The sequence below is a fragment of the Carassius gibelio genome, chromosome A5, assembly GCF_023724105.1.
Source record: "Carassius gibelio isolate Cgi1373 ecotype wild population from Czech Republic chromosome A5, carGib1.2-hapl.c, whole genome shotgun sequence".
In the NCBI taxonomy this organism is placed as follows: Eukaryota; Metazoa; Chordata; class Actinopteri; order Cypriniformes; family Cyprinidae; genus Carassius; species Carassius gibelio.
This window is the reverse complement of record NC_068375.1, coordinates 16,501,579-16,522,048: the sequence shown is the minus strand read 5'-3', so window position 1 is coordinate 16,522,048 and position 20,470 is coordinate 16,501,579. Positions and strand designations below refer to the sequence as shown.

The 20,470-nt window shown below is 34.9% G+C and overlaps 1 protein-coding gene, 1 long non-coding RNA gene and 1 pseudogene across 8 annotated transcripts in view; 1 reads left to right on the top strand and 2 right to left on the bottom strand.

Annotated features, from left to right (window-relative positions):
- Positions 1-20,470, bottom strand: part of emb (embigin) — a 41,593-nt gene that overhangs the window by 5,946 nt on the left and 15,177 nt on the right. The window contains exons 1-4 of one of the 7 annotated variants that reach the window (XM_052592083.1): positions 5,401-5,548; positions 5,245-5,314; positions 2,839-2,955; positions 924-959 (exon numbers count right to left, since the gene is read on the bottom strand). The exons of 5 other annotated variants lie outside the window; for them this stretch is intronic. In XM_052592083.1, coding sequence (XP_052448043.1) covers positions 924-959; positions 2,839-2,872 — 70 coding nt within the window. In that variant the 5' untranslated portion in view covers positions 2,873-2,955; positions 5,245-5,314; positions 5,401-5,548. Of the gene's footprint in view, positions 1-923; positions 960-2,838; positions 2,956-5,244; positions 5,549-20,470 lie in introns of those variants that run through there. One more of the 7 variants, XM_052592082.1, reaches the window with a different exon arrangement.
- LOC127998160 (uncharacterized) lies at positions 13,447-15,590 on the top strand. The gene is made up of 3 exons (XR_008171016.1): positions 13,447-13,535; positions 13,706-15,010; positions 15,161-15,590. It is a non-coding gene; the product is annotated as an uncharacterized LOC127998160 (long non-coding RNA).
- Positions 17,622-19,266, bottom strand: LOC127998144 (uncharacterized HIT-like protein Synpcc7942_1390; annotated as a pseudogene).

The window sequence follows — 20,470 nt, the reverse complement described above, 5'->3', positions numbered from 1 at the left end:
AGCTTAAGTCATCTGTGGATTAATGCTTATTGGAGACGTGAACCGTTTAAAACTATTCAGTTCGATTTGGTGAACTGGTTCAAGAAGATCCAGTTACATCGAACGCGCTCACAACAGACCCGGAAGAGAAGACAATGCTGAATAAAGTCGTAGTTTTTGAGTTATTAATGACATCATTTTAATATTTGGGTGAACTAACCCTTTAAGTACAAATTTTCAGTACTCTTTCCACCACTGATAATTTAATAAAAAAAACATGAAATTACATCTATGTACATCCACTAGATGGCTGCAATTATCACTCGGTGACTCATTAGATTCATGTGGAGACATTGAAACATCATCATTATAACAAAGATGTTATACAATAAGAAAATCAATGAATGTTTTTCAAAGTGTAACCTTTTTTTGTACTAAAGTACCATTTTTGCAGTGATGTTACAATATTCTGACAAATTATGTAACAGAGAGGATTTTTTTTATATACAGATGTTTATGTTGTAATATTCATGTCATTATACAGATCTGTGTCCTCATGAACCATCATGACAGATCACCAGAGTTACACATTGTGGATGTTTTAAATAATCCTGAACATCACAAAAGAGTTAATGGCACACAGTCATTTTTGCAATGGACTACAATAAGCTTTTTATTTATTTTTCTTATTTATTTGTTTATTTATTTATTTATTTATCTATTTTTATTTAAATTTCATCATAAACTGCAGAAATAGCAGTGTATTAGCAGCATGAGGACCAACACATAAATGATGCTGGGTGAAGATGAACGATAGCAAAATATGGACGTGAATTATCAGCAAAGAGACAAATGTGTGATCCTCGGGATCCTTGCAGACGAACAAACTACTACAACACTATTCATATTTAATAAATCAAATGTAAATCAGTACAGCACAATACCTTGAGTAAGTCCAGAGTGGATGAAGGATATCAGCACTAAACGCAGAAGAAACAGATATGAATCATTTCCATTGGTTCAACACAATGCAGATCACAGAAACATGTCTAGAGTTTCAACTGAAAGTGTTTCTCTGTTTTGATGCTCCATGAGAAGCAATGGTGATACATAATAAAATATAAAGAGAAAAAATGTAGAACACAAATAATTGGTTATTGTCCAGCAGTGTATTTGATTTAACCAATTAAAAGAGATTGATTATTAAAAATAATAACATGATCATTAGATTAATTTATACTATTTATATAAGTACTATTTATATAATTCATGTAGTAAAACACTTGTACACTAAAACACACATTACAAGCAAATATGAACATTAATGTGATGATTGTTTCTCATCACTGATTCTTCAGTGGAAAGGAGACCAAACCACATCTCAGGTCAAAGCATTTCTGAGACACAGCCTCACTTCCAGTGTGACTCGGAAAACATCAACTCCACCCTCCACCCACATGTTGTGTGTTCAGGACATTTTTAACCAGAGAGAATTTATTTATTTATTTATTTTCAAAAATACAAGTTAATGTTATCACATTGGTCTGACTTTGAGCTTCACAACAGTTTTGGGAAAATTTTCCCCCACCTTGTTACACTTGTGGTGTTCCGGGTCAAAAATGACTGGGCTACAAAATAGCTTATAAATCTCTCATTATGCTCTATGTCACTAAATATTAAATTCAATATTTTTGTCAGCTTGTGTTCTTTCAACTGGGACAGACTTTGTATTACAACTGATCGATTGCAGGCATCGTTGATCTGAGCCTAAAGCACATTATAGTGTGATAAACAGTGCACATTATTTTCATATTTTATTGCTTAATGACAAAATTATCCACAAATAATGCCTTTTTCTCTCAAAAACTGAGATGTATGAGCTCACGATTAATAACACCTAATCAATCAGTTCCAAAAACAAATACAAATTCTGTCCTAATTGAAGGAAAACAAGCTGACACAAATACTGAATACAATATTTGGTGATAATACAGAATCATTTACAAGCAATTTTTGAAAGGTCTGCCTTTTTAAAATTGTTAAAGGGTTTCAGCAGAACAAGGGTCAATTGTGACACTATAGCGGCTGTGAAAAAAAATGTAACACTAAGGTTGTTTTCACAAGAAGTATATTTAATTAAACCAAACTCAGTTCATATAAAGTAAACCAGAAAGTGAACCAGCGGCATATTATTATATTAAGTATATTAAGAAACAATAAATATGTTGTTCAAAATGAAGACCGAACACACTTTCTGAGTTTCAAGTGTTAGTGGAACATGTTCACATGTTAATGATGAACTACAGCTGTGGTTTTTCATGATTCAGATTGGATGAACTAGCTGTGGTTTCTCTGCTAAGTGACGGAGAACTGAGTTCCCACATCTGCTATGATGTTGAGACAAACCGTTTATAAATAAGAGAAAAAGTGTCTCAGAAAACAGAAGTTCGTTCCGAGAAACATTTGAGCATCATTTTTTTTTGGCAGATGTGATGTGTTTGATAGATTTTCAGAATTAAAAGTGATAGAGAAATGTATGTGTTTTGGTCACTGTTCTCAAAACTCATATTAAACAAATACATCTGATTTACCTAAAACTTCCTGAAATAGGAAGAATGTGTATAATACCATGTCCACAGAGACTCCATCTTTCACACGAAGCACAGATAAATAAATGCTCTCTGAAACTCTGTATCAGATCCACACGTAACATATCATCACATTAATCTGAACAATAAGAAGACACAAACAGCAAGACTGTGGATTCATAGACCCTGCTACACACAGCACATTCAATAATCTTCAGCTGAATACTGTATTAAAATCAGAAGATAGTGTAGAATATAATGAAATACTCACAGAGTACAAGAGACAGTGCACGTCTGGACCCCATATTGACACAGTTACAGACTGTTTCAACAAAATCAGACGCTTCCTGGTTTTCACACTTCAAGAAGAGATGAGGGAGGAGAGAAACTACACAGAAATACATGAAATAAGAAGAAAACTAAGTGCATTAAAGTTGTTTTTCTCCTTGAAAAGAGAAAGTCTTCAGTAATAGTTCTCACACTGCTTTGTTTTGCTCGTTCACACTGCCAAAGCCTCACAGATTATGGACAGATCAGAAAATACCAAGTAAACCATGAGATGACTTCTAATGTAGTCCTGCTCATGTAAGGCCCGCTTTTATCTGAGCTATTCTCTCATCAACAATTACAGCGGCTCGATTAATGACAACTAAACTACTTTTACACAATGATCGATGTAATGAATAATTAATCCAATGTATCTGTCTTTTAAATTCTGGCATTATCTGAATATTTTAGTGCATTAAAAACATGATTTCTCTAACATGAGGTGTTAAAAATCTGAAAATACTGTTGTCACGAAAGTATTGTTGTATAAATCACCATTAGGGCTGGGATAAACTATTATTTTTTAAACGATTAATCTAGCGATTATTTTTTCGATGCATCGATTAATCTAACGATTAATTTTTCCAGACAGATTTGATTTCGATTATCTCCCCATTAATAGACTACTAACAATTTATACATGTTGATTTACATATCTGAATGAAAAATATATGAATTCCTTAAGATTGCAATATATGTTTATTGCTCTTAAAATTACAATATAAAAGACTGACTAAGAATGCATAACTTTGCACTTGTATAGAGATAGCATTCAATAAAACCTTGAAGCCTTGAAAACAATAGCTTACTGAAACAAGCTTACTGAACACATAGGGCCTAGCTTACTGAAGAAAAAAGTTCTTCTTTCAGATGAAAATAACAACAACTTGATGTCTAGCATTCAATAAAAAGGTCACCCAAAATACTTGTTTAGAGCAATTGAAAGAATACAGTAACCAATGTAAACTTGAGGGCTTTAAGCTAATACAGAGAGTGCTTTTCCAAATAAAAAAATAAAATAAATAAATAATAGTGGGAGCCAGCAGCCTGTCATGGAGAAAATAAAAATCTCTGAATGCTCCACGTGAAACTTTGGTATTCCGCCCTTTTTCTATCGTGTCTAATGATTTTGGTTAATATGCACGAGGGAGAGAGAGCGAGAGCGAGAGAGCAAAACAGCGCTCGTGTAGTTTTGAAGACTGTGAGTGCGCGAGCGCGCGTGAAACTTTGGTGTTTCGCCCTATTTATATCGTGTTTAATGATTTTGATTAATATGCCAAGGGAGAGAGAAAGCAAGAAGCGCTCGTGTTTTTTAAAGACTGCTGTTCTCATTAATGAAACATTCGTAAATATACGAGTAAATATCTGAGTGATTTGCGCGTAAAGAGAACTTCCCGAAAACTCTTCTCCTCATGGGCGTAGGTTTGGTCTCAGCTTTGGTGGGGACACCCGGGGAAACCCCCCCCCCCGCCCCCCCGAATATCACAATACAGAAGTGAATCTACTTCGTCTCATTATATTGTATCCTGACCCCAGGCCCGGCTGCAGGATGAAATTACTGAGGGGGCATGTGAAATTGTTAAGGGGGCTTAACTTTATTACACCATCAATGATTAATACACACTGAGATCTCGCTTTGCAACGACAGATTTTTAAATACAGCGCTCCCTAAAACACTCCATATGCAACTGCAGGTAACCAGAGACTAGCAAATCTTAAACAGTGTAATGATGATAGATCATGTCCTATACCTTTTTAGAAGAGCTGCAGTCTCCTTGATTTGGCACTGAATCACACTTAAGTTTAAAACATTCTAACTGACTCCCGAGAGTAAGATTTTTCAAGGCGACAGTTATTTTAGAACGTTCTTCCTTAATGTTTCCATGGCAACGCGTCATATTTGTCACGTGAAACAACGCAGCCACAATAATAACACTGTATAACAGATGTAGGCATCCGAGGAGGCCAAGATGGCGCCATTCCAAGCAGACATGCTGCGTTCTTAATCCTCAGACATCATCGTGATTTACATGCAATAAGTGAGGAAAATTAAATTTCTCTTCTTATTCTGCTAATGATATTATGGATTAACATTAACTTTGTTTGAAAATTCGGTCATATGGGCAAACGCAAAGCGAAACATAACTTTGAAACGAGCATGGAGAAAAATGGAAATATCGCTCCATCCCAACTCTTCGCATCATGTCCCGATGAGGCAATGCTGACAGATTTGTCCAATGTTTCTACTGAATCCGTCGAATCAGAGAAAGTCTTAGCAACTCCTCTACCTTGTACTCCAGCTAAAAGCCCAGCTGCAAAAAAAGGAAAGATTACTTCTCCTGATTCTGACCTTAATAAGGTTATGGCCGCTATCCAGTCTCTCTCGGCAAAATGTGAAGTTATTTTCGAAAAGGTTTCTTCTATGGAGACAACGGTGAGAAACACTGATCATGCCATGGCTTTCATGAATGAAACTGTTGAAAAATTACTTAAAGATACCGCTAACCACAACGGGAGAATTGTTGCGCTGGAAAAGAAGACCATAGATCTGAGAGAGGAAAACAAACAACTCAAACTTCAACTACTGGAGGCGAATAGCTATCGACGAAGATGGGGGCTGAGACTGCAGGGGATGAAGGAGGAAGATCAACAGTAAAACACTCGGGATATGGTGATCAACATCCTTGGCAAGATCTCTCCGATAATTGCTGGAAAGCTACCAGAGGTGGTGGATTCCGTGCACAGAATTGGAAAGAGGAAAGACGGTAACAATGCGAGAAGCATAATCATTCAATTCAGCATGCGTCACTATCGTGATATCGTATGGAGAGATGCAAAAGGCTCCAAGTTTCTGGAGGACGCCCATCTCAGTCTAAAAGAAGATTTGTCACCTGATGAAAGAGCGGTTCGGGCCAAAGCTTGGCCTTTGGTTCAGAAAGCCAGAGAAGAAGGCAAAAGAGCGTCATTCATAGGTGCCTTTGCTTACATTGAAGGTAAAAGGGTTAATGTTGACGTTTAGTTTACACTGAGTGACAATGGACACAAACTGATAGTTGTTTGAAGTTCATTAGACATTTCATAATCCCTAACAACTCAAAATGTGATTGTTGTAATATTTGTTGACATCTTGTTGCATGTAAGATCCCGATGGGTCTATTTATTTCTTTGTTACGAGAAACTTAACCTTATTTGGGAGGTCCTTTTCTCTCTTATTTTTATTTATTTATTTTTTTCCCTCATTGTTCTTTCTGTTGGATGACAGCTTTTAATTTTGGGAGATTAGATCTTATTTCTCTTAATGTTAGAGGGCTAAGGGATATCGATAAAAGGAAGGCACTTTTTATTTTCGTTAAACAAAGGGAGGCTCAAATTATTTTGTTTCAGGAAACTCACTCTTGCGATAATGATATAAAGTTTTGGAAGTCACAGTGGGGTGATTCTGCTTTTTTTTGTCATGGAACAAACCATTCTGCAGGGGTCGCTATTTTCCTCAATAAATTGAAAGGTGATATAGTGGAGATAATTTATTCTGGTGAAGGGAGATGGATTATAATAATATTAAATATTGACAATACGAAATTTATCATTTGCAATGTTTACGGTCATAACAAAAACATCTTAAATGTATCTATGTTTAAAAAACTTACTTTGATACTTATAAATCTAAAAAGTAAACACACAGATGCTTATTTATTGATAGGAGGAGACTTTAACGAAGCCCCAAATGACTCTGTGGATAGATACCCCTCAAAGAACAGTACATTTAAGGTTTTTGAGTTGCTTTGTGATGACTTACAGGTCACTGATGTTTGGCGCTTTTTACATCCTCATGTTAAGGAATATACCTGGACAAATAATGCTCTTACTCATAAATCTCGAATTGATTTTTGGCTCCTTTCTACTAATGCAGTTCATTTTGTTTTGGATACTTTGATTACTTATGCTCCTTTATCTGATCACAAATTAATCTTAATTTCTTTAATTGGCTATACAAATAGTTGTAAAAGAATTCGTGGGTATTGGAAATTTAATAATAAGTTACTTTCAGATACAAAATTTGTAGATTGTGTTAAAAAAACTGCTTCTATTCTGGAGGATGAATCTATGAGCCATATCCAAAGATGGGAATTTTTCAAATTTAAAGTTAGACAACTGGCAATGCGTAGAGGTAAAGAACTTAAAAGGGTAAATTCCCAAAGATGTCAAGTTCTTCTTAATGATCTTGAAAAGTTATTGTCTAAAGAATATCTTAGCACAGAAGAGGAAACTTATTTATCTGATTTGCGAAATGAAATAGATGATCTTTACCTTGATTTAGCCAAAGGTGCCTTTATAAGATCCAGGGCTAAATGGTTGGAAATGGGTGAGAAAAATACGAGCTATTTCTTTTCTTTGGAAAAAAGAAATATAAAAAGAAACTCTGTAACGGCTTTAAGAATTGATGGTAATATTAACAAAAACCCCTCTGAAATAAATAATTATGTTTATTCTTTTTTTAATAAATTATATAGTTCAAATTATAATGTAAATTATGTGAATTCCTTTCTTCAAAAAATTAAACATTACATTCCAGTAATTTCAAATGAGTTTAAAACGGTTTGTGAAAAGGACCTTACTGTAACCGAACTTACTAACGCAATGAAGTCTATGAAGAATGGCAAATCCCCTGGCTCAGATGGCCTAACCATTGAGTTTTATGCACATTTTTGGTAAACTATCAAGATGCCACTACTTAGAATGTACAAAGATTGTATTATTAATGAAGAATTAAGTACTTCTATGAAACAAGGGCTCATCACCCTAATACCAAAACCAGATAAAGATCTTCTCTCACTTGACAATTGGAGGCCAATCACATTACTAAATTTAGATTATAAAATTATGTCATTAGTTTTTGCCAGAAGACTAAAAACTGGTTTGTCTGAAATAATTAATGAAACACAAACAGGTTTTATGCCTAAACGACATATAAGCTGTAATATAAGACTAATTTTAGATCTCATAGATTATTCACATCATATTAATTCGGATGCAATCATACTATTTCTAGACTTCTACAAAGCGTTCGACACTATTGAACATAAATTTCTTTTCTTGACATTAGAGTTGTTTGGCTTTGGTGATAACTTTATCAAATTTGTTAAAATGATATATAAGGACATCAATAGCTCGGTTCTTTTACAATTTGATACTTCTAATAGATTTCCTATTAGTAGGGGAGTGAGGCAAGGTTGTGGAATCTCTCCTTTTTTGTTTGTTTTAGTTGTGGAACTACTCTCTTTGAGTATTCGCAATAATCCTGATATTAAAGGGGTGTCCATTTTTGGCCGTGAGATAAAAATTTCACAACTTGCGGATGATACAACCCTGTTTTTAGAGGATACAAATCAGGTTGGTAAGGCTCTTGAAACAATTAATGCATTTTCAGAGGCTTCTGGTCTAACTTTAAATATTCCTAAATGCGAAATTCTTTGTTTATATGACTCTCTTGAAACTTCTGTGAATAATATACCCATTAAAGATAATGTTAAATATCTTGGTATTCATATCTCAAAAAAAATATCTCTTAGACAAGATTTGAATTTTCTTCCTAAAATAAAAAAAGCTAAAACAATATTTAACAATTGGCTTCAAAGAGATTTATCTTTTCTTGGTAGAGTTCTTTTAATAAAAGCTGAAGGTCTAGCTCGTTTTATATATCCATCTTTTTCATTATTTGTCCATGAAAATACCTGTAAACAGATTAATTGCTTATTATTTAAGTTTTTTTGGAAAAACAAACATCAGTATCTGAAGAAACAGGTTTTATGTGGTATAAAAGCTGAGGGAGGTTTTGAAATGCTTGATTTTTTCGATGTTAATAATACTTTCAAATTGAATTGGGTAAAGAGTTGTGTCAATTTTCCAGAGTCTATTTGGTATTTTATCCCACACAATATCTTTAAAAAGGTGGGTGGGTTTAATTTTTTGCTCACCTGTAATTTCTCTCCTTCTAAGCTCCCTATAAAACTTTCTAAATTCCACGAACAGGCGCTGTTGGCATGGAAACTTTGCTTCGTCCACAATTTTTCCCCACATAAAGTAAAGCTATGGAATAATGAAACTATTCTTGCAAAGAACAAGTCAATTTTTTTTAATAATTGGCATGAAAAGGGAATTGATTATCTTTGTGATTTGTTAGACCCACAAGGGAATTTTTATTCTTATAATGATTTCATGTCTAAACATAATTTCCCTGTCATTCATAAGGAATTTCTTACACTGGTAAAAGCTATACCAAATGGTCTTGTTCATCTAATGAAATGTCATTTATCATTTGAAGAGATTGTAAAGAGTGAACAGAAATTTCTGATTGAAGACAAGAGTATTTACGACCCAAAATGTAGTAATAAAATTATAAGAAATGTGTTTCAGTCAAGAAAACGAATTACCCCGAGGGGGAAATTTTTTTGGAATTCTCTGATAGAAAATATTAATTGGAAAAAAGCATGGCTCTTGCCTTACAAATTTTGTATCCCCAACAAGGTGAAAGAACTACACTTAAGAATTTTGCATAATATATATCCCACTAATGAAATCACATCTAAATTTGGTAATGTTAATTTGAAATGTAATTTCTGTAAAAGCAATACTGAGTCAATTGATCATCTTTTCTTTAATTGTTCCCTTGTTAATCAATTTTGGATGGAATTGTCAAAATTCCTTGTTTCAAAACTAAAATTAGATATTGATTTTGAAATGAGAGATGTAATTTGTTATTTTTCTCACTGTAATCATAAAATAGAATATATTGGAAACATTTTTATTCTATTGGCAAAATACTTTATTCATAAATGCAAATTTGCTCTAAGAGAACCCAAATTAAATAATTTTCTATGTGACTTCAACTACTTAATTAAGACACTGAAAATAATTAAAAACAAAAAAAGTGTAAAACTTTTGAAATTGTATGATGTTTTGTTGAGTGAATTGTAATTTGATGTAATACAAATTACCCCCTTCATTGTTTTCAATATTTAATATATTTACTGTCTTCCTTCGTTTTTTTTTTTTTTTACTGTCATCCACTGTCATTTCATTGTTGTAATTGTTCAATTTTATTGGTATGTGTTGTTTGATTGTTCATCAGCCAATAAAAAAAAAAAAAAAAAAAAAAAAAAAAAAACAGATGTAGGCATCCTTAATTTCGTTTTTCCTTTTTTATATGAAATATTCACAAACTTACTTACCATGTCATCAACTATCCTATATTCCGATTCTCAAATATGTGTAAGTGAGTGTGTTTGGTCGCTTAAAAATCTTTATAACAATAGAGTAAACTTTATAGTTAGCCTAACGTTACTTCCACTGTTTATCTGATATGAAAAACACACGTCGGCAAATTATATTTGAATAGATTGTTTTTGCTGCTTTCACAGACTCCAAATGAAGGCTATTGTTTTACCAGTGCTTATGTGTAGCCTATTTAAATGTATGAAATCTAAAATAAACATTATGAGGTTGAAAACACTCCATAGTTGTGATATATGACAGCGCTGAGCTCGTCCGTATCTGGCTCAGCGCCAACCAACGCGAAAGACGAACATTTTAAATCCCATGGGGATAAGGTTAAATTATTATTTAACTCAAAAGGTTGAACATTTTATTTTTAACCATGAATACAAAAATGAAACAGAGGGGGCACAAGTCAGATCTGAGGGGGCATTGACCCCTTTTGCCCCCTTGTGGCGCCGGGCCTGCCTGACCCCGATATACCATCCTGTATACTGTCCCTAAAGAGCTAGTATAACTGTATAGTCTAAAAAATGCACTCTCAAAAAATAAAAATAAAAACCTGAGACTGTGTAATGCTGAACAACCAAACGTTTTATTAACATAAATTATTATGTACATTAGTATTTACACTAACAAAAAAATACTCTGCCACAAGGAAACAAATCTAAATAAATATAATAACCCTTTTCTATTATAAACACTATTTACCCTCCAATACACTCACGTTTATGTTGACTGCAAGATTCCAGGCTTATTGACATTCAGTTACTTGCTAACGTAGCATTCTATCATCCTGGGTAACACATACTATCACCAGTTAATACTATTTTCCACAGTAGAATAAAACTGAATTTATTTTATTTTTTACTGGCCTTTTTATGCAAGTATAGGTCTCTGCAGGAAAGTAATGGGAGTTACGAGATCAAGGTGTTTTTACACCATGATACCTGATTAGTTGATGTAATAGTGACGTTAGGTTTAGGGGTGGGGTTGGGTAAGGGGGATCATTTAGATTGCATGATTCAGAAACACCCAGCAGTTTTAAAACACCCACATGGTGATAAACGCCCACTTTTACTCTGCAGAGACCTAAGTCACAGAGACAGCCCTGCCCAGATAGCAAACATATCCGGGCCTCATCTGGGCCAACTATGGCACATCTGGCTCAGTTCTGGCAGCGGCAGAGGTTATATGGGCCATCTCTGGCCCACACACATCAAGCCGGTTTTAGTTTGAGTTGTGGAATGCTGTTTATGGGCCAGATCTGGCCCGTGTGTGACAAACCGGCTTTAATTTGAGTCATGGCTTGCTGTGTGTGGGCCAGATATGGCCCGTGTGCAACAAACCGACTTTAGTTTGAGTTGTGGAATGCTGTTTATGGGCCAGATCTGGCCCGTGTGTGACAAACCGGCTCTAATTTGAGTCGTGGCTTGCTGTGTGTGGGCCAGATCTGGCCCATGTGTGACAAACCGGTTTTAGGTTGAGTTCTGGCTTGTTGTATGTGGGCCAGATATGGCCTATACCAGGTGACCAGATGTGCCATTTTCTGAAGACACGTCCTGGCAGATCACCTTACTTTACCAGTCAGTGGTTCTAAAACTATTTTGAGTACTGGACGCCCATAATATTTCAGGACACGTAATATAAATACATACACACATTTATTTGACCTACACGGATCTGTTATGAAGCTGCAATGTTATTTGATTTTTTTACATTTTTGTACCATGTCCTCTGGTGTGACACCATGTCCTTTGAACTTTTTTTGAACCACTACAAATGTTTTATGCTTTGTTGTGCATTAATATGACACCCCTAAATTATATATTTTTTTTATTAAAAAGTGCATGTTAAGCTACATAATCCAAGAAAATTTTGCAAATGTGTCTTGCTTGCCACTAATGACAGGTTAGCTTGGAATAGCAAGGTCATTAATTGACAGAAAAGGCTGAAACGTCCTTTGGTGTGATAAAAAAAAAAAAAAAAAGTCCTCCATTACTGTCACACCACAGGACAAAGTTTCTTTAAAAATAATTTTGAAGAATTAAATAATATTTGTTTAACTCCTTTTTTTATACTTTTAAATGCAATAATTACATTCATTAAATTAAGCTCTAATCATCAAAAAAAAAAAAATGAATCTTTAGAATATAGAAAAATTTCACTTTTTAATAAAAAAATTTACAAAAAATGAACTTTTTTCATGATATTCACATTTCTTCAAGATGCACCTTACACACACACACAGACACACACACACACACACACACACACACATACATACATGCCTGGCATTTTGCACTGGGCTATAGAACTACTAAATTTATTTTAAATTAGCAATATCATAATTGAATGACATTTTGAATTATGTAGTGATCTACTTCTATCCACCAAGCAATTGTATGTGAATGTGTGAGATTTATGGTCATGGTTATAGGGAAATAACAAGAAGAACAAAGTGCAGTAAACGGTAAAACTGTTTGCACTACAAACCAGTACGTTCATAATTAAGGCAATACATTAAAAATAACATGGTAAGATACAGCAGTTTGCAACAGTAAACAGCAAAACAAGCTGTTTGTACAGCTAATATAGCTGGAATGACAACGAAAGCCAGACACATTAAATCTACAAATGGCCGCGCCCCCTCTTACAGAAAAAAAAAAATAAGGGGCATATGTTTATTCATATGTTTATTTATGTAACGTAAGCGTGTGACTTTAAATTCGTGACGTGCTTTCATGGGCGTGCGCGCGGACCGGATGGAGTTGCCATGGAAACGGAGCGCAACACTGCAATTATCACGAGGAAACACCCCGTTTCTCGCTGATTTCACTGTTTTCAGGTGAGTTAAGTCCATAAAATCACACAAATATTACTTATAACTGTTGTTGACACTTCTCTTATTTGTATTTGACTCGCTTCTGTTGTTTATTTACTTTATAGGAATGGTTTAATGTCTTCGAAAAAGTCCGTTAGCATTTCTATAGATTCAATACGACGTATTGTAAGGTATGATAACTCTTTTTTGCTCTTATTTATGAAAGTTTGGGCTTTTAATCAAATCTTCATCTTTAGATGATAGCTTTTGACTGTTTTGTTGGTAATCTTTCAATGGATGATTGGAAATTGCTTAATTTATTTAACCTTAACATTTACACTTTACTGTTTATCGATGACGTCACGTTATCAAGGATCGAGAAAATTGGCAGAAAACTAAAGTTGTTTTGATCTTTTATGGTAAACATAAAACTGTTCTGCGATTTCAAGAGTGACAAAATAATCCTTCTACAACGGAAGGGAGTGTCCAAGATTTCAATATTTCTGAAGGGAGCTGCTGACAGAGATGTAGGAAGCGCTGAAAAGGTTAAGTAACCTAATCTGCATTTTTTTCACAACATATATCGCAATGAATCTGTTATTTTATTTAATTATTTTTTGCATTTCACCTGCTCTAGCTTGTTTCCATCTAATAAACCTGGAACTGCAGACTAAATATCGTTGGCTCTGTGTCAAATTGCTTGTTTTGTTCCTAGATTCTTCAGTGCTGATGGCCTGCTGCATCCAGCAGAGTCGGAGTGAACCTACTGTAAGACAACATCTCCAAGATGCTATTGACCACAAGACTAGTACAGTAAGTCAAACCTCAAATATACAGTACACTAGTGTTCAAAAGCTTGAACTTGATACAATTTGTAATAATTATCTTCTGCTCACCTCTGTAGTAATTATTTAATTAAAATATGTAAAAAGAGTAATATTGTGAAATATTATTACAATTTAAAATAGCTGTTTTCTATGTGAATATATAAACTAATTTATTCCTGTGATGTGCAGCTGTATTTTCAGCATCATTCCTCCAGTCTTCAGTGTCACATGGATCCCTCAGAAATGCTGATTTGCTGCTCAAGAAACTTATTATCAGCGTTGAAACAGTTGTGCTGATTCATTTTTTTTTTGTGGAAACCCTTAATTTTCAGGATTCACATATGAATACAAAGTTCAAAAGACCTGCATTTATTTGAAACAGATGATTTTGAACAATTTGATGCGTGTAACACTAACATTCAAATGTTTGGAGTCTATGTAACAACGAATTTCAGCACGTCTGTATTTTTACATTGATCATAATCAGAAATGTTTCTTGAGCAGTAAATCATCATATTAGAATGATTTCTGAAGATGTGTCACTGAAGACTGGAGTAATGATGCTGAAAATTCAGCTTTGATCAAAGGAATAAATGACATTTTAACATAATATTCACATAGAAAAGAGTTGTTTTGAATTGTAATAGTCACAGTGTTACTATTTTACTGTAATTCGATTCAATAAATGGAGCCGTGGTGAGCATAAGATATTTTTTATAAAGGCATAAAATATCTTACAGACCCCAAACTCTTGAATGGTTGTGTAAATTACAGTTATGATGTTCCTCCCAGTTTAATTTTATTAAAATGTATTAAATGTTACTCTGGCATATGCAGTCCATTCTATAGAGACTGTGTCTGTTCCCCAAAAACAGACAACAAATAATATGTTTATTAAGGGATCTAGAAAAATTATTTCAGTTTAAACCTACTAGATTAAAAATAGTACTCAATGTACTCCATTGATGAAATAGTAAAAAGTGCACATTGCCTGAAATGATATGAACAGCAGCTATGCTAATCTTTCTCCCTTTGCCTTCCTGTTTCTGCAAATGTCCATCCCAAGGTTATTAGAAACTGCACAGCACAGGACTTGCAGGACTTGTGAGGGCTTCAGATGATACCAGTACTCAAAAGACCTTAGATGATGGCAACTATAGATGAACATACAAACTACGGCCACTGCAAAAAAGGTAATGTTAATTTGAAAGAGCTGTGTCACAGTATCAAGGGCTCCCTTATCAGTTCTGCTTTCAGTACTGGAGAGTAAAAGATACATTTTTTTTGTTTGATGTTTTTATTAGTACATATACATTATCTTGCACATTTTATCTCCCCAACAGATTCTAATTTGAAATAAGTTTATAATGCATGTTCGCTACTCCCAATTCAGAAGACTGAATCAGCCTGTGTATCTGAATGTTTCTCATACTCACTCCTCTCTGCCGCGTCTGAATTTGGGATTTTCCTTAGCTGTCAGTTATAAACGTCAAAATTAAAAGAAATAAACATTTGAAATATATCAGTCTGTGTGTAATGAATAAATATAATATACAAGTTTCATTTTTTGAATGGAATTAGTGAAATAAATCAACTTTTTGATGATATTCTAATTATATGACCAACACCTGTATATCATTGCTCTTTTGTTGATTTTGATTGCTTCCATTGTCCTCATTTGTAAGTTGCTTTGGATAAAAGTGTCTGCTAAATGTAAATGTAATGTTAATGTGTATTTAACTATATTTATAAATATTTATCTGTATTTTTTATTTTGTAACAATGTAAATGTATTTGTTTTATATCTATACATGCAGTTGTATTCATGTATGTATATTTATTTGTCTAATTTTTATATTTTAATAAAGCAGTTTAGACTACATGAGTGTTTTCTTTATTCTGGATGAATTACATATTCTTTTGTGTCTAGAAAGGGTAAATATGGGCCATATCTAACCCAGAAGTCAGCCACAACTGGGACGGATCTGGGCCAAATCTCAGAAATGGCGTGGTTGACATCTGGGCCAGGTGTCGCCCATGCCATTTGTGAGATGCGGCATGGATCTGGTACAGTTGTGGCTGACTTCTGTCAGACAAAACTGGGCCAGATCTGGCCCAGATGTCACCCACACCATTTCTGAGATGTGGCCCAGATCTGGTTCAGTTGTGGCTGACATATGTCAGCCAGACTCAGGTTGAGTCATCGCCGTCATTCCGCGCGGTATGTGGGCCAGAAGAATATGGGAGATGTGGGTCAGAACTGGGCCACATGTCATTTGCTATCTGGGTGGTAACTTACCGATACCCCGCCACCAATCAAATTACAGCGTTTCTTGTACTGTCGTCTTGGCCGTTAGAATCGATCCAAATAGCAGTGAAAAGATATAAATAGCAGTTCAAAGGAGCTTGCTAAATATTGGTGGGCGCAAATTTGTCATCTCAAAATATTGATAGGGACTAGTACCTAGCGTCCCCCCCCAAACCTACGCCCATGCTTCTCCTGATTCACAAAAAATGGGACGTGTGCAAATTGCCATTGTTAATCTTGCAGAGACGGCGAGCTTGAGCGGGGAGTTCTTTGTCGTGAGTGAGCAGGAGTAAGTATTCTGATTAATTATTTTGTATAGTATTTTAAAATGTAACGCCAGTACGCCATATTAAGTTAATTGCCTGCGAGCTTCTCCACCTGTCTGTACGGTAATGCGACAGAGAGCCGAGTGGTTATGACGCAATCGTTAGCCTATTTTTTACAAAAACTGTTTATACGGGGCCATAATGTAACATAGAAGGTAACGGAGCCCTTTATACATTGTCGTGTACCTTTAGAAATAAATAATGGACAAACAGAGTCTTTAAACGCCTCAGATGTAAAGTTATTCGCTGTCAAAGTGACGCCAAAATGAATGGGAGTCAATGGGAATGCTAACGCAAGTGAAGTTCTGCTAAAAGATGGCAGCCCCCACCCGACTTCAACTTCCGGTCGAGTTCCTTGCCCCTTGAGAAAAACCCCTGGATTGGTTATCCGGCCATCGCGTATATTCAGCGCACATAAGGTAAACGTTTTGCAAACGTTTTTAAGACAAATAAAAACAGGTCGACGAATCGATGCGCATATTTTGCGTCGACGTCATCGATGACCTCGACGCGTTGTCCCAGCCCTAATCACCATATTTCATGTAGGAAGGACTTTGCAGCAGCAATAACCCAGACTGTTGCTATAGAAATATATGAACACATCTAAAAATGTAAAAAGTGAATTTTACGTCAAACATAAGTGATGCATACAGTCTACAAAATCATGATTCAGATCGGATGGACTGACAAATTATTTCTTCTCTAAAAGGAGTAATTACATGCCAGCGTTTACTTTTAGAAGTGAGCAGTGAAACCAGGAGACTCGGGTGAATCTTCAGCAGGATTCTTTATGGAGAACAAGAACTATTTTGATATGCCAATAAATCATGCCAATAAAGCAATATGTACTGAATAAAATTCAAATGTAAGAAAACAGAGACTCAATAATAAACTTAATGTGACATTAGACAGGTTTTCTAAGGAAAGTAAATTAAAAAGACATGCACATGTCGCTGTGAATCTTTTGCTCTTGTGCTAGTATTTTGAGGTTTATGAAACTACAGGTGCAGAATAAGAATGACTACCTTTCCTGCTGTGGTTAAAACTATAGCGCAGAAACAGAGCAGAAGTCAAACCACAGCCATCAGCTCAACCTTCATTCATTATGCCTCTTTTAACACTTTGCTTCTAAAATCAGCAACACACAAAAGATGTGTCTTCAGTAGAGCTAAAAAAAAAAAAAACTATGCAACACATGAAAATGTGAGGTGTATTGAAACTCTCAATTTAAATTTTTTATTACATGGCCTCATAAAAATTAGGCCCACAATAGAAACAATCCACAACATGTGACTTCCTCTACAAGTTCAATCTCCTACCAAACCACAACACTGAGAGAAGCATCTGCAGAGCTCACTTTGACTGTGAACATTGATGCTATGATTATATAGAGATGTTACCATTCTTTAAGGTTATCAAATCTCTGCAAACATAATTATAATAATTGAGACAAATCATTGCATATTTATAAATATGTACTTAAGAAACACTTGCAAGAAGATGTGACGGAAACAAACTACAAAGCCCAAAATGCAATGCATCAAGTGGGAGGAGAGAGTCAGCTGGAGGAAATGGAGAAATTAAATCCAATTAAATTAAATCCATATCCTCCAAAAATGCACAGCATTACTTTTATTCTGACAGTAGGTCCATCTATCCTGGAGGCCATTTCATTTGACGTCCTCCGAGAACATGAATGTGAAGGTGATACACAGACTGCGCCCCATTTTTTCCATCATTGATGACTGTAAAATAATAAGGATAGATAATTAAGTATAATTATATATATATATATATATATATATGTATGTGTGTGTGTGTGTGTTTGCTCTTTCTCCCTGACTATTATTTTATATGTCAAGCTTTAATATAGCAATAATAATACAGATAGACTCACCAACTCTGTATCCTTCGTCCAGTCCTTCTTTCTTTGCTATGTTTTTGGCCACTATCAAGAGATGACCCAGGAGCTGGATGGAAAAGGTCAAGATCTTAGAGGTGCGTCATCCTCTGTAATTTTTAAAGCCAGAAACTAATCAAAAGTGTATGGCAGACAAACCGATGCATCATCATCGTGTGCTTCACTGATCTTGGGAATGGGAATCCTTGGAATAACCAGGAAGTGCACAGGAGCCTTGGGATTTACATCTCTGAAAGCTAGACACTGCAACATTACACGTGTTATATTACATGCAAACTGACATGCACTGTTCATTTATTAAATGTATGAAACTTTACACAAAAGTCTGAATTAAGATAAATATTTCATAATATGTTACTTAATATATTAATCAAAAGTCCTAAAGGCTTGTGGTCTGTAACACACCTTGTCATCCTCCTGAATTATATCTGCAGGGATAGTTTTGTCAACTATTTTAGAAAATATAGTGGGTTCAGGTTTCCCGTATTTCTTGCTGGCCTCCTTTGCCAAGCGAACCTCATCTTCGTGTGGACGAGCAGAAGGTCTGATATAAACAAGCAAACAAACAAAACCTCAGCAAAAGCATTTCTGAACGTCTAAAACATGTGCAGAGCAGATGAAGGATTCTGCGCGCTTTAAATTCAGAGCATTCACAGACCGCGCTAAACTCTGACAGCGCGAGCATTACATAGAAATAAACACCTTCACGGGTAAGACACGCCGTAAATGATGTCCAAGGGGCAAAACCTGCCGGGTAAATAAAATACAGCGGGTCGTCATTGCACTGTTTCAGGACAAACGGCGTCTATTTTCCATGGAAATCCCCCTCTCACGTGCTGCTGCTGAGGTTTTGTTTACACCCGATTCTCAAAAGTTATGTGGTTTTCAAAATAAAAGTCTCCAAGCTACTCAGGGTCCAGTTATTTTAAAACAAGAACAAAGAAAAACTTAATAATTTTAGTTTTGCGATTTTTATTTATTTATTTTGAGATGAGATGTGCCCTTTAACATCTTTAAACATCTTACAATTTTTGTATTAACTAAGCATAACGTACTTTCGTTCTTATGCATATACTGAACATTATACAACTATGCATACAAATAAACAGAAAAATGACAAGAAAAGAAAAAAATAATTACATGGATCATATACAAATGAAAACACAGTGGTATTAAAATAAAAGCTCACAAACTCACAAAAAGTCTTTATACCTTTCATATTCAAGAGTTTCTAATACTATCAATGAGGAGCCTTACCTAAGTTTTAGTAACATTATGCATTCATGAATGTGAAATTTGGTCAGGTTAATACATTTAATAAAAATGAATGGTCATGCTTTTTAAGAATGTTCAATATATTTGGAAAATTCAAGTTTATTTTCCCACAGAAGTGAGAGAGGTCTAGAGGTTAAGCTTGAACACTGAATAATTGTATTGGTTCATCTCAAAATGGCTATTACAAAAATAGACGTTTAAATAACCATGTTTTAGTTTATCTTTTATTATTTCTTTAGTGCTGTCAAAGGATTAATCTCAATTGTACATAATATGTTTGTGTAATGTGTATATTTATTATCTATATATGAATACACAAAAAAAAACACAGAGCATGATGAGAGAGAGAGACAGAGATGGAGAGAGAGAGAGAGAGAGAGAGAGAGAGAGGAATACCGCAGAGGGCCACAGGAGAGGATGGGTCGAGCCCATGAGCTTCCAGATTGATGACAAACCTCAGTCAGATCTGGATCCCGCAGCAGCTCCCTGAGGTCACCTCACATTACATTCATGATGCACACAGTTTGTGTAAATGATTTTAATCATGACTGCAGGCAGTATATAAAAATGCAGCTGTTTTACAATGGAAAAATCTGTAATTGTCTTAATTATCTTTTCATGCTGCCTAGTGTGATATGTGCTTAATAGTGATGTCATTTCCTGCAGTTTGTTCTTCTTCAGGGTTCAGGCTGAGATCTCTGCTGATGTTCCTGATATCATGTTGGCTCCTGACTCAATGTGATTGTATACTTCAACTTATTTTATCTCAGTTACAGAGACAACACTTAAATTTAGGTTAATTAACTGTTTGCTATTAGAAATT